The sequence below is a fragment of the Poecilia latipinna genome, unplaced genomic scaffold (genome assembly GCF_001443285.1).
Source record: "Poecilia latipinna isolate Pla-1442-1.1 unplaced genomic scaffold, P_latipinna-1.0 Scaffold30, whole genome shotgun sequence".
Taxonomy (NCBI): domain Eukaryota; kingdom Metazoa; phylum Chordata; class Actinopteri; order Cyprinodontiformes; family Poeciliidae; genus Poecilia; species Poecilia latipinna.
This window is the reverse complement of record NW_015112646.1, coordinates 426,604-440,950: the sequence shown is the minus strand read 5'-3', so window position 1 is coordinate 440,950 and position 14,347 is coordinate 426,604. Positions and strand designations below refer to the sequence as shown.

Sequence of the window (14,347 nt, the reverse complement as noted above, 5' to 3'; positions counted from 1 at the left end):
ATGTTTAAAATTTTAAAAACGTGTGTTCCTCCCTTTAAATAATCAAAAACCCGGGAAAAAAAAAAAAAAAAAAAAAAAAGACCTGGATTGTCGATTGCTATAATTAGTTATTTTTCATCTGCAGTACTGTTTCCTTACATGCATCATTAGGAATTATCACTACTATTTCAAAGTGTCTGTCTCTTACACACATTCTCATAGCTCAGTTCATTAGTAAAGGATCTGTTACACTAATTCTTCACGTTTGCTGGCTTGAGCAAGCGTTGGACTACAGGAAATGGCCCCACAGATTTGGCATATCGCCCCGGTATCGTTTCCAAAGTGTCTCAGTTGCAGGAACTCTGCAAATAAGATGTTTTGGACAAGGCTAACAACCACCCACTGACTTCCCTCTTTATTGGCATTTCATGGTAATGCTTCAATTAATAAAAAATATATCAATGACAATATAAAGAGGTATTATTTTTACTTTGAAATAAAATGACGTGCAAGAAGACAATGGCTGTCAAATGAAAATCCTGAATTTAGAGAACATTCATCTGCTCAACCAATTCACAAATAATTTTAGGAAACCTTTAGACCGACCGCACCCTCCCTCACCTCCCACCACCACCCTCCCACCCACATACATTTAGCTGTGCTCTACCCACTATGTGTCGTGCGGCCTGAGAGTTACGCTCGTGCTCGTGTCACCGACAGTCTAGTGACATCGAATTGTTCTAGGATGTTCTGTGTGCGAACTTTTGAAAGCGTGACTGCATGAACAGACTGCCAGTTGTGATGCGTGTGCTATCCTGGCTTTCACTGTAGTCAGTTTGCTATGTGAGTGGGGGGAAGGGAGCATTGGTCAGCAGCATCCAGTCAGTAAGAAGGGGGTTATAAAGGTGAGGGACATTACATGGAGCAGTGGACGAAGCGAAAGAGAGAAAGACGACAGACAGCAATATAAACTGGGAGGAATGACATCGTCCTTGACCTTGCATAACGGCATCTTGAGATATTTTTAGAGACCAAGCAGTCTTAAAAAGCTGTGACTTGAGGCATGTCTGACTCCCCAGTTTGCGGTAAGCATTTAGAAACATTTTAAAGCCGTTTTTGGATTCATAAACGTTTTAGTTGTGTAAAATGATACATCTTGACGAAGCACAAAAATGCCTAAAGGAAACAGAGAAAGCTGACTTGACTGATATTGGAGCTTGCAAGGTCAGCACAGGGTGAGCAAATGAGTGCACAGACTTAGATGGAAAGGAGTGATGGTCTGCTCAGGAACGGCTGGAGTTGCACATTAATACTGCATATTATCTACACTAAAAAAAAAAAAAACATGACATTTTTACTCTTACTTTTGTTTATTGTCCCACCTTTAAAATAAGGTGGGACAATAAAGGTTAATTATATACAAAGTTTATTGCAGTTTAAAAAATATATGTATGCAATAATTATGCAGAATATTATTATGATGGAAACATTTATATTAACTTGAGTTACAGTGCTGAAAAAAGTATCTATGCCCTTACAGATTTTTTTTTTTTTTTTTTTTTTTGCCTTTTTGGTTGCATTTAGATGTTTCAGATCATCAATAAATTAAATATTAAACACTTGAGTAAATACAGAAAATAATTCTCCAAAATATTGATTTCATTCATTTAAGGGGTAAAAGAAATTCAAGCCACTTTACATGTGAAAAGTAATCCCCTCCTCCATTAGTCTCTTCTTGATTCTACATGAAGTAGTAAACAATGTTTCTCTGTCAGTTGCTGCACTCATTCCTGGGAAAATGCATATGTGGAATGTAAATAAAACCTGTTTTTATCTTCTGTAGAAAGAATGTGTTGGCCTTTCTACCTTTCTTCATGTAGCTGGATCAGCCACGCCTTTTTTTCTTTCCTAAGTCTTATGTAATTGCATGGACCTGACATGAACACACCAGACTTGATTCCTCATTCTTGTGTTCACGGTCATCTCCTTTGAATGCCGTCTCTGTTGTCGCTTAGGCAACACTTGTTTTTCTGAACCCTGCACCTTTGAGCGTTTAGTCCTCATTCCAGCCTGAATTAGAACTGTTATTAAACGTTTATTTTCTGGGATGCTTATTTTTATTTAGGCTAGAGGCAAGAGGATCTCAAAAAACTAAGAAGCCATAAACAGAGTCATTAGTATCTGTCCATCTTGAAAGTGTCACAAAGCCGTTTCCAGCAAACCACTGTGACCACAAACAGAAGAAGCTAGGAACACTGATGATCCTTTCCAGAGTTGGCCGGCCTACAAAATTTTTTCAAGGGATGATAAAAATACATAAACCGTTTCTGATGATCTGAAATATTCAAAAGAAAATGAGCTACAACAGAAGAAACCTGAAAGGGAGAAAATACTTTATCTCAACACTGTTCTTAGACCCAATCCAGGTTTAGGCCATGAAAAAATAGATGTACTAACAAACTCTTTGAAATGGTACACGCCACATCACACTACCTAAGATGCTGCTTTACAGTAAAATCAAATCTAATGTTTAATTTTTGAAACCAAAAAAAAAAAAAAAAATGGAGATCTGGATTGGAACTTTGTGACTGCCGAGTTAGGAAACTAGTAATGAATGAAGCAGAGCCGACAAAAAGCACGTAAAGACAACAAGACGGGACAGAGAGAAGGAGATGTGGTTGTGACGTAAATGCTCCAATGATGAGTTCACTCGATGCATCGAAAGCTACCGCTCCGCCGTGTTCCTGGTCCCTAGCCCCTGGTCGCCCATTACCAGTTCTGACTGTCGCACCTCAAAGGACATCTCATCTTCAGATTGTTCCATCATTTCCTCTCCCATTTCTTCTTCTTCACCAATATGGCAACTCTAACATAAAGACGGAGTGAAAAGTCATTTCATCCGTTCGATAAACAGGATGCCAAATATCACATCCCGCAGCTGGGATCTCGTGTGAGGGACGCACCTTTGCCATAATGTCTGCATATGCCATATACAGATGATCTGTATCGAGTTTGCTGAAATTGAAAGAAGAGGCGACAATCTCACGAGAGCATTTTGCAACAGTTGTGGTTTAACGCTCTTCATACGAGAAACCGTAGAGTCCGGTTGGACCTGCCTGACCTCTTTTCTGTCAGCGCTGTTCGACTGAAGTGAAGAATAAGCTGGTGAAGGGGATCTGGCTTGGTTTCCTTCTCTTCTTCTTCCTCTGCTTCTTCCTGCTCCATCGCTTTCTAGACGTCACAGGAAAACGAACGTGAGAGAACGTCTGAGAAAATCTGGATCCAGATGAAGGAAATGTTACTCACAGATAAATCGTCTATCATCCTGTCCTCAAATGAGCAACCCTCCGTCTGAATCCAGTTGCGCTTGTATCCCTCAAGGAACATGTTTGAAGCTCTGTGCCTGGAAAGAATGTTAGCAGTCATAAATAACTGAATGTTGGCGTTCAGTAAATATCCACGGTGTGTGTAGCTTTCTCACCTTGCAATGTTGTAAAGTGGCGTCATTCTGAAGCAGGCCACCACAGCCCTGCGTCTCTGCTTGGACAGCAATTTGTGCCACACCATTTTCTTGGATTTAAAAGGATGCTCCGTCTTGCAGAGACAGAAACATTTTGGTGTTTACTTTTCTTACTAATGTTCCTTCCTGTCGTCTTATCCTGCGGTTGAGGTGCATAATTTACATTCGCCATATAACCGGTTCTCTTGTGCTTACCACTTCAAGATGGTAGAGGACAGCAGACACCTCCTGTACTCTCTTGACAACTTTCACTGGAGCATCAGCATCTTCAGCCTTTCCTGCCATCTCTTTGTAAAGGGCCATCTGCCAGCGCATGGAGGGGTTGTCCACCTTTTCACACAAAAACAGGCCACAAACATTTCTGAGATGTGATCTTTCTGATTACCTAAAACCTTGACTCATGTGTAAAACTTGACCCTGCTGTGTTAACGGGTCAGATATTACACCTTGCCCTGAAGATGGAGGTTGTTCTGCAGGAACTCTCTTACTTCTTCATCTGTGTCTCTCTGTTAAGTGAAACAAACATTCATTAGCAATCAATAACTATCTTCAAACCCAAATCTTTACTATAAAAAATGAAGAAACCTTACCAAAGAGTAGCGGATTTTGGCCAAGTTGATGAGCTCCTGATCGGCAGGGGAGCACATGTTGAGGCCAATGGGCAGCATCTTCTTCAAGGCAGCAACAATGAGTGACGTCTGAACAGAGTAGCGATCTCCACGCTTCTTCTTCTTGGTGCGCTCGGTGTCTGAGCCTCCACCCTGAGGACAGGAATGACAACAAACCAAAAGCATTCACAATATTCCGTAAAATCTTACAGGCGCGACACCTGGGATATGCGCTCTCATTAGTGATATGTACAATGCAGAAAATAACAATAACATATTTTTTAGATTAGTGTGTATTACAGAATCTAATTGAGTGTGTAAGTTTTGATTTATAGTGCATTCATGAGACTGAAAAACATGTTTTTGAGCATAACTAATTGCTAATACAAAGTATCCACTCTTGATCGTATCTACATCCATCAGTATCTTTTAATGGGAGCGTTTGTTCACGCTCTTCTTTCAATTTCAGCAAACTCGATACAGATCATCTGTATATGGCATATGCAGACATTATGGGTCTCTTTGCAGCCTATGCAGCAGAGTCAGATTTATATAAAGAACAAACCCAGCCAGCATGCCTAAGTGGGCCCCACGTGGGGGAAAGGAGGGCTGATATATGGGTCCCATATGGGTTTGTCCGCGGGTTCCACGATGGCACCACATGGGTTTGCCCATGTAGGGCCACAGCCCACATGGGCCCTACATGGACAAACCCATGTGGGCCACCACCATATAGGGCCCGTGTAGGGCCCATGTGGGCTGTGGCCCTACATGGGCAAACCCATGTGGTGCCATCGTGGAACCCGCGGACAAACCCATATATCAGCCCTCCTTTGCCCCACATGGGGCCCACCTAGGGATGCTGGCAGGGAAATTACACACAGGTAGGTGACTTCTGAAGGTGAGGCATTGCGCTTTTGCAGAGGACCACTCAAATGTGAGTGAATAGAAATTCACACCAGAGTTCTCACATTTTTATGACTAAAAAAGTCAAAGCTGTGTCCTTTTAACTTTACTCTCATATACTACTCTTTCACCAAACATTTCAATAAAATACATTTAGGTTTGTAGCGATCCCTTGATCACTTCAGCAAAACTTGAAATGATTACTTTTACAAGGCAATGCAGAACATGGAAGTTGTGCAATTAATAGCAGAAATGCCTAGTTAACATTATAAATGATTCTGGCAAAGATATAACTATCATGCTGAGCTGAAATATTACATTTGAGCATGAATTTCAAACTACAATCTTTTAGCTCAGACTGATAAACTGAAGATCTAGAGAAAATTAAAGGGAAGGATGTGACATCACTGCCATGGGGAAAAGGAAGGCTGAAAAAAAGGGTCTTATTAAAACAAAAGAAACTACAATTACAGCATGCAATAATTATATTCCACTCAGGTGAGGAACCAGTAAGCATTCTGTGAACACTGTTACTTGTTATGTTTGTTAAGAGTTAAAATATCAGACGGCGTTAAGGAGTATAAAACTATTTTTAAGGTTAAATCTATTTGCTGCATGCAGTTAAACTGTCAAACATCTGCTGGGGGCTTTTATCACTTTACATGCCTCAAACTCCGACTTTGTTTTTGCAAAAGTTCAGTTCTTCTGTTAGCTGCTCTTTCTGGATTCCTCCAAGGCGGACAAATTGATGCGAGAGTTTACTGTGTTGCATGTGAAAGTACTTCATGGTGAGAACACTTATCCTTCAAAATACATGCTCTTTAAAAAGACTGACGTTATCCGTCTTTGAAGCAAAAATACAACTACAACAAAACGCAGAGACTGCTCCCATTTGAAGGATGCAAAACAACACAATATGTGAATTCAATCTGGCTAGATGGCTGAGCTTTTAACTAGTGAAGAATGTTAAGAAAAAAATAGTTTTTAATAAAATTGAAGATGCAATAAGTATTGGCACCAGTGGTATTTTTTGTTTTGTGTGAGCCTTTTTTGCCACTAGGACAGCAACAAGTCACATTTCAGGAGAAACAGAAAGTTGCAGATCACTAATTAAAGATTCCCGGAAACTATGTTTACCTAAAAAAAAAAAAAGTTAAATATAAAAATGCTTTAGTTACATTTATGAGTCTTTGTCAATAATTGTACCACTGTTGATTTAAAATAAAACTTTATTAGGGCAAGGTATAAATGTACTCAAATTATAATTTTTTTTCAGTGTAAGACTATCCTACCTGAATAAGAGATTCATTTTAATGCTTTTTACACATCTTTACCATGGATGACAATAAATGTTGCATCTAAAGCAGTTACAGTGTAGAGAGTAAATTGCTACATTGGCTAATGTGTGCATATATAAGTTTTTCATTTAAGACAAGACAAATTTTAGGCGTAATTTCACATAAATGCTGAAAATCAAAAGCAAAATAAATTTCAATGAATTTCCTTCACTTCACACACTCTTTAGAGAATTTGCTCCATGACACATTAAACAATTAATCAGTCTCTGTCAACTAAGGTAATATCCACTACTAATAGCTATTAAGTAAAACATATATCTATGTTACATAGGAGTGGTTTAGAGGGTGCAAACAATTTAGGGAATTTATAAAATAAGTGTGAATTAATGTTTTAGTTAGGTTCATGGCCATTTTAATTTTAAGGGGGAACCCAACAAGTGTGAGAAAAACCTACTTCAGTGACATTAAGCTTCAAACCACATATTAGTCTGCAAACTAATAAGTCTACAGGAAACTGAGCCAAAATGTGCTGTGGCATTTTAAGGGAGGAGAAAAGAAAGAGCACAGAGAAGACTAACATCGTCCCCTAGAGGCAAAAAGCTACATTACAAAAACATACAGCTCAACCACCCATCAATGAAAATAAAAAATAAACAAATAAAAAAAAAAGGCAAACAAGAAGTCTCCAACTCAACTATGATGAAATAAAAGGGCAAACTCAGTGAGAGGATGAGAGGATGATGGCACTGTTCTTTCACGGCCTCAACAGGATCCATGTAAAGACCGGTGCCATGAGCCCATCTCTACAGATGTTTACTTTCATCAAGCGCCTCCAGACTCCCCTCCACGCACACTGGCAGGACTGGGAGCGGCCCACAGGCCTGCCCGTCTGTCCTGGGATCCACCGAGAATGTCAGCATGTTTAACTTGTGACCAATTATCACCAATTCTCTACATGGGCAAATATGTTCACAAGTTAAAGCAGAGTTGGACATGTCTCTTTGTATGAACCATACACATGTTTATGCGTGTTTCCGTAAGTATGACCAAATGCAGAGCTGGCCCAAGGCATATGTGAACTAAGCTGCTTAGTAAAACCCCCCCAGGGTGAAAAACCCTGAAATTCAAACCCAGAAAATAGATCTCAAACATTACATTTCGCTTTACTTAACTTTTCAAAATAAAATTCAAAGATTTTAAATTCTTCTTGATTTAAACATATTGAGGATTTAAGAGGAAACAAACTCTAAAAGTTTGCTGTTGCTAGTTTTATAATTTCAGTTGCTTGTGTCTGTGCTAAAGTCACATTGTATGGACATATTGTAGTTACAAATTAACCAATACAGGGAACACTTAGTACTTAGCAAAATAACTTTGATCTCTTTCTTATTTTTTTCTTTAAAATTGCTTATGGAGCTTGAAGACGTTACCACAAAAGCGTAAGCATTCAATCCATACATGTTTTTATAAAGGAATCATATTAGTGGTAAACAGTATTTGATTTTTTTAATTAAACCATAACAGCCGTGGTTAGTGGGATTTGTTTGTCTTCAAATGGCTTAGAGTAGAAAATTTAACAAAGTGAAAAAAACGTATCTGTTTAGCTTCAATATGTTTTATTACTATGAACTCTGGCCATGTAGGGCTGTGAAATCAAATTGCCCCCCTCAAAATCAAATTCTGCTTATGGCCCCACACAATCTTGGATCAGCTCTGTCTAAATAAAAGCACCAGTATGCACATTTATTTGTGTATGGATAACACGTGAATGCAGATTATTAGATGTGCCAGTGTGCTGGAGGGGTTGATGAAAATTTTCCCCAAAAGTGAGGTGCCATGCGGTCAGCACAGCGCTCGTGCAGAAAAAAAGTCTAACCTCTGTGTCACCGCCCTGGAAACCCAGCCGCAACCCAAAGGAAGAGCACAGAGGACAGCCAGAGAGAGAATATCGTTAACACAACTGCTACTCTTAAGAAAAATGGGAACTAAAATACAAGCCTTAAGAAATTACAGCAAACTACATCACATTCCACCGAGCCCTGCAGACAGGGATTAATGAAAAATGTACCAGAAGCGAAACCAGATATATACACTATAAACATATTTATTTTTAAATACGTGCCAAATAAAAATGTTTTTTTTTTTTTTTTTAAGAAGCTGTTACACACGCCAAGGACAGCCGTCTGCTCTTTGAATGGTTTTCATGTGATAAGAAAATCATCAACTCATGATGAAGAAATATTTACTTTTGGGAAAATGCTTCATTTTTAATCTCACCAAATGACTAAGTGCAGAAATCTAAAGTCATTGTCTTCCATTTAGTTTAGTTGATCAGTATCGCCATTAAATATACAATTTAAATAGTATTTGCACTTCTACGGAGCTTTAAGTGGCACCGCATGTAAAAAAGGATATTCAGGCATTTAACTACAAACCGGAAGGCAAAAAATCTGTTTAATTTGGATGCAACAAAATTATTTCTTCGTTATCAGAAAATTTCACTGCAGCTTTGTTTAGGAGCATCAAAAAACTATAAAATGCAGAAGAAGGAGATCGTGCAGGACGCTACAAATCCAAACTTGTTTCTAAATATCATAAACTACTTTTTGTATTGATGACAATATCAAAATAATCTGTTGCTTTATCTGTCGCCCAGTGGTGAAGTTCACAGCTGAAGTGGAAAATTATTGATGTCTCGTTAAATTAAATTAAGCAGAACATTTTCCCCGAAGCAAATGTCTCAAGATCAGGCAAAAAACAGCTTCATCATTTTTGGATCAAGATATGATGAATTATACTTTCTCCTAATAAAAGATTGATGTTCACATCATCACAAGAAAACCACACAAAAATTCAACATCCATACTTTTACTACAGCTTATTGTTGACCAACAGTAAATGTCAGAAAATGGTTATAGATGTATAACAAAAAAATCTAAAGGAACAAAAGACATCTACACAAAAACACAAACGTATACGTTCAATGCCAATAACAGTGACAGAAATGCCTAAAATGAGATTTAGCAGTACAGTAAGACTGCAATCGCCCACCTTGCTCATTTTGCTTTTGCTGTCAGCAGTGAGGAATGACATGTTATTGATCTCGTTCATCACAACAAAGTTCTGCTCTTCTCGCTTGAAGTTCTACAAAATGGAAAGCAAAGAGAGCAAGAAACGCCAGATAAAGGAAGTTAACTTTCCAACCGATATTTGTTGTCAAAGGCAAGATGAACGAACTCACATGGGATTTGGACCAGAAAATAAAGACTTCTCCAACCATCCGGAAAAGTTCTTCTGCATCTGGATCAGGGCAGGTCAGCCACCTCGCTCTGTAGCAAAACAAGACAAGGTGGAATAAGTAAGTACCCTGGTTAAGAGGCTGTAAAGGATGGCGGTGATTTTCTTTCACCTGTTGTTGTCCACGTAGCGAATAAGCAGAGGATAGAGGGCATACAAGTCTCTGCAGAGCACAGCAAACTCATCGCGTATCGTCCCATCTTCCTCGTCCCCCTCTGATTTCCCCTCCATCCGCAAATGGTCCTCTTCAGCCACCACCTTTGACGTGCGCTTCTTCAACTTTTCCATCGTTGGAATGAAGTGGGATTTCAGCATTTCTGGCTTTGCCCTGCTCACGATGGGCTGCGAAAACACTAGCAGAGAAAACAAATTGTGCCATTTCATTTGAGCAAGAAGACTAACTCAGGAATACATGGCTTTGCAGCAAGCTACCCATTGCTCACCGGCCAACCTCTTCATCCAGGAGGCTTCATCAATACCCAGATTGTTGACTACAATTTTCATGATGCTGCCCAGAAGTTGATTCAGATGTTCTGAAGTGACCTCGGTGCAGAGTTGACCCTCCATCTCAGGAAAGTTTTCAGGTCCTCTCTCCCACCACCGTGGCAGGTAGTTGCACAGCATAGGCAGAGTGATTTCAATGACGTGAGGCATCTCAGTGTAGCGGGCCCCCGACTCTGCCAAGTCTCCAATCTCCTTCAACAGAAGGTCCAGCGGTGGGATGTCAGGACATAACTCTTGAACCGCATTGGGAAGACCCAGGACTTTGCACAAGAAGGGATGGAAGAAAACTCAGGATCAAGGCTGTACTGAGCAGGATTACACAATGGTTTTAAACTCACTAGCTCTCTCTCTTGGTGTCTTTGTGGTGTACACAGAGAAAGCGTTGAATTCATTTAGATGAGGCTCTAAGTAGGCCACTGGCATTGCAGCAGCAAGATGAGCCAGACATTCCCCAAAAGCTGGTCTTTGCCTGTTTACAAAAAAGATAACTTGGAGCCAACAGATTCATGCTTCCCTACTCTCAAGTTCCCAGAATTCCTAGTCGATTCACAGTGCAGGAAATGCTAAAGAGTGCTGTATTCTTTATTACTACAGCACCTGCGTGAGCAAAGTTTGAGTTACCTCTCGACATGTGGGTTCTTGACCGTCCCAACTGAGTAGATGCTACACATGATTCTATAACAGGAAATCTGCAGATCATCCACTGTGTGCAGGTAACCAGAAACAGAGACGGGTCAAATAATACACTAAAGGCAAAGAAATAAACAGAAATTTGAGGAAACAACTCACGCATGACATCGTCTCCGAAGAGATGCTGAGCGACGTGATCAAACAGGGAGGTAAGCACAGGCAGCAGGGCGATGGTTGTGTAGTTGATATTCTGGGAAACGCCTTTCACTTGCTATCGTGGACGAGGCAGATGGCATTTTGAATTTGGATTTAATTCCAGTGTTTAATTTCTTTGCATAATCTGTTTCAAACATTATGTACCTGATTGCCTTTGGATACTTTGCCCAGTTTGAGGTTCTCCACCATCTTCTCCACATCATCGGCCGCACTCTCGAAGAATGACCGCAAGCCTGCTTTCACAATCTCAGGACCTGATTTCATCACAGTCCTAAAAAAAAAAAAAAAGAAACACAGTAAGAACATGTCACAACAGAAATTTCAAAGAGTAAGAATAAACACACATTCATCTTGAAAGATGTTTTAAGAAGCAGCCAACCTTGCATCCAATGACCGGGCCAATATGTGAAGACAGTTAACTATCGCAGAAGCATCCGTTCCTACAGAAGCAAACGGAGGTTGTATTATAAAATTTTGATACAAACTAACGGGGCAAGCATTTAGTTGAAGTTATCCAGGTTAGAGTAAAAGGAGGTCTCCTCAGTCAGAGGGAACCAAAAGACTCGGAAATAATCTAATGAGAAATCTTACCAAAGAGAGAAACTCTGTGCCTCACCAAAGCAGCCATTTTACAGAAGATACTATAACAAGCAGAAAAAAAAGTAAAGGGAGAGAGAAATCCAAGAAAAAGGACATGAATAAAGAAATGAGATTAGAAAGAAGAATTCAAAGCAAGTATTTGCACACTAGAACAATGGGAGAACTTACCTCGCAATCATCTCCTTCTCCTTATTAGAAGAATGGCCGCCACTGCCCAGGACTTTTGCAGGCGTTGATAAGAAGTAGAGGCAGTGATTTTTGAAGTACTGGTTGATTAAAGGCATCAGTATCTACAAAAGTGTTTTGTTTTTTTTTTTAGATTAGTACCACAAAGAGATTTAGCCTTTAAAATGATTTTCTCACAGGTTTTACCTTAGCAAAGAATTTGATTTCTTGCTCATGAGGAGACTTTTCTACTCGCCCACTGCTCACCACAGCCTCTGCAAAACGTATTCCAAAATATGGCAATAACGCATTAGCACTGGCTTAGCAAATCTAGACTTGGTTTATTCTTAGTGCCTCAAAGATTTTTAACATGTGACATCAAGACATTTCTTTTGCATTTTTTCCCCACAGTACCGAGATGAGCAATGAACTCCTGGGCTATTTCCATCCATTTCAGCAGCTTCTGCAGGAAGCCGTAAGCAAATCTCTTTTCAATGGACGATATCTCCGACTCCATGTCTTTCAGGCCTCTGAACACAGAAAGAGGCGACATATTTACACTTTTTCTTTGTTTTATGTGAACACGCTTGCCTTAGATCAATGCATAAATATCATATAAAAGGATTATGATGTCTAAAAGTTCTTTAATAGAAAAAATAAAGTTATGAAGTTTTGGCTAAAGCCTTACTATTTCCTTCGCTTTCCCCAGCCAAGCCATTGGATTTTACTAAAAGAGGATAATATCACACTGAAACAGTTTGACCTGTGCTACCTTTCAAGAGTGAAAAATTCAAACATCTTCCTCTGTATGCTGCAATTTGTGGACTATTACAAAAAGTTTGTGAGTTGTCCTGTTGTGGAAAAAAAACAACAACTTTCTACCCATTCATCTATTTTTACCAAGAGAGCAAACCAGTATTTATGTTGTTTCTGATATTTGTAGATTTAAACAAGTATTTAATTTGCTTACATTTCCTATTACCAAAGCTTGATATAAAAAAAGGAGAAAACACTAGATCTATTAGGACTGCACAATTAAATCACAGAACATAAAAAACAAAAACTCATGTAAAAAATGTAATTCCCTGCTCCTTATAACCAGCACTCCAGAGTTTTTTTTTTTTTGCTTTTTACCTTGTGACAGCATATCCATTAAGTTGCAGGAACTTGAGCAACTCGTAAGCCTTCTCTCGGTCTCTGGCCTTTTCCTTCGCTGTCAGAGTGTCATAAGGCACCAGCAGAGGATGTGTCCCGCCTCCTACACAAACAATCCCACAACCAAAGAGAAATCAGGAAAAGCTCCATCTTCAATATTAAAATACAGCACAGCAGCAGATATATAGTTTTTATTTTTTACCTTTTGCTTGGAGCTCTAACTTTTTCTTTCGTCCCCAGGTGTTGTGATAATTTTCGGCCAGTTGTTCCGCCATTGACTGTGTTCAAATGTAAGCTGTTAATATTGACTATAAATTGAGATAAAGGCAGATGTTGAACGTTCACTGCCATACCTGCAGATCTCTTGAAAGAGCCATGTGCGAGACGTCAATCGGCTGTGGACTGTAGCCATGGCTCGGGTCATAAGTTGCCTGTAACAGAACGATAATATTATAACATACAAGTAGCAATGCAACATAAAGCGTCGAGACATAAAAGACCTTCAAACCTGAGCAGTCTGGGAAATTTTTCTAGAAGCTGCCTTTTTCTTCTCTGACTCCTCTTCCTCTCTAGCTTTTTCTATGTTCCATTCCCATGCCAGCATGGCTTTTATCGACTCTTTGATCGGCCAGCGGTAGATCTCTTTGTCCTTTGCAATAAATAAATAAATAAAAATCAGCCTCACATGAAGAGGAGAATGAGCGATATGAAACGACCTGCAATGGACAGCTTACCTTCTCTGAGAAGGTTTTGTATGGTCTGAGCATGGGATGGGTCTTTGCATTCTCATCCAACACCTCTCCATATGACCAGTTATTTTGAATCTGCAAAACAGAAGACAAACTGCATCACTTATTGTGAGAAGGAGAGTTGATTTCTATGGTTATAATATCAGATACAATTAAAGAAATGTATTGTGTTGATTCTGAATGGGTATAATGGACATAATGGAAAGTAAGCAAGCTGATAGGAACATATCTTGCCTTTTCAAAGGCCCATTTATCATGGGTGTATTCAGCATATCTGTTGATAAAGGGATCCAGTCTTTCAGGGATAATGGTGCTATTGTTGGAGGCAAGAAATCAGAGACAATTTAGCTATCGTATTAAAACAACTGAAAGATGTGTCCATCAAACAGATTCAGAAAATATTTACTTTGTGGTCTCAACTGGCTTAGGATCAAAGTTTCCCTCTGCATCTACCGACGCCTTTTTCTCTGTTTTGGAGGAGTAGCTGGCGTCCACATAATCTGGAGGAATGGCTCCAGCAATGGCACAGAGGCAGGGCATTGAGATCTTGAAGATTTCAGCATCAAATTTCTGGAATCATTAATGACAATATGTTACAGTATTAAGAGACACTTGCCAGCTAATGCATTTGAGTATTTGTACATCAACAACTTTTTAACTTTTTTCTCATATCAGAGCCCCTAATCCCAGTTTGTGCTGTGTAACATGAGAAAGCCTGAA

General features: G+C 39.4%; 1 protein-coding gene across 2 annotated transcripts in view; it reads right to left on the bottom strand.

Moving 5' to 3' along the window:
* Positions 1-14,347, bottom strand: part of LOC106952220 (ryanodine receptor 1-like) — a 54,640-nt gene that overhangs the window by 15,695 nt on the left and 24,598 nt on the right. The window contains exons 53-81 of one of the 2 annotated variants that reach the window (XM_015040209.1): positions 14,034-14,197; positions 13,862-13,940; positions 13,613-13,702; positions 13,387-13,527; positions 13,232-13,309; positions 13,081-13,156; positions 12,858-12,981; positions 12,138-12,253; positions 11,931-11,998; positions 11,727-11,848; positions 11,550-11,599; positions 11,338-11,398; positions 11,103-11,229; positions 10,902-11,013; positions 10,734-10,815; positions 10,451-10,581; positions 10,052-10,372; positions 9,721-9,961; positions 9,553-9,640; positions 9,363-9,455; positions 8,188-8,202; positions 4,090-4,260; positions 3,946-4,005; positions 3,695-3,829; positions 3,461-3,573; positions 3,286-3,382; positions 3,101-3,210; positions 2,943-2,994; positions 2,753-2,845 (exon numbers count right to left, since the gene is read on the bottom strand). In XM_015040209.1, coding sequence (XP_014895695.1) covers positions 2,753-2,845; positions 2,943-2,994; positions 3,101-3,210; positions 3,286-3,382; positions 3,461-3,573; positions 3,695-3,829; positions 3,946-4,005; positions 4,090-4,260; positions 8,188-8,202; positions 9,363-9,455; positions 9,553-9,640; positions 9,721-9,961; positions 10,052-10,372; positions 10,451-10,581; positions 10,734-10,815; positions 10,902-11,013; positions 11,103-11,229; positions 11,338-11,398; positions 11,550-11,599; positions 11,727-11,848; positions 11,931-11,998; positions 12,138-12,253; positions 12,858-12,981; positions 13,081-13,156; positions 13,232-13,309; positions 13,387-13,527; positions 13,613-13,702; positions 13,862-13,940; positions 14,034-14,197 — 3,210 coding nt within the window. The remainder of the gene's footprint in view (positions 1-2,752; positions 2,846-2,942; positions 2,995-3,100; positions 3,211-3,285; positions 3,383-3,460; positions 3,574-3,694; positions 3,830-3,945; positions 4,006-4,089; positions 4,261-8,187; positions 8,203-9,362; positions 9,456-9,552; positions 9,641-9,720; positions 9,962-10,051; positions 10,373-10,450; positions 10,582-10,733; positions 10,816-10,901; positions 11,014-11,102; positions 11,230-11,337; positions 11,399-11,549; positions 11,600-11,726; positions 11,849-11,930; positions 11,999-12,137; positions 12,254-12,857; positions 12,982-13,080; positions 13,157-13,231; positions 13,310-13,386; positions 13,528-13,612; positions 13,703-13,861; positions 13,941-14,033; positions 14,198-14,347) is intronic. The other variant, XM_015040219.1, reaches the window with a different exon arrangement.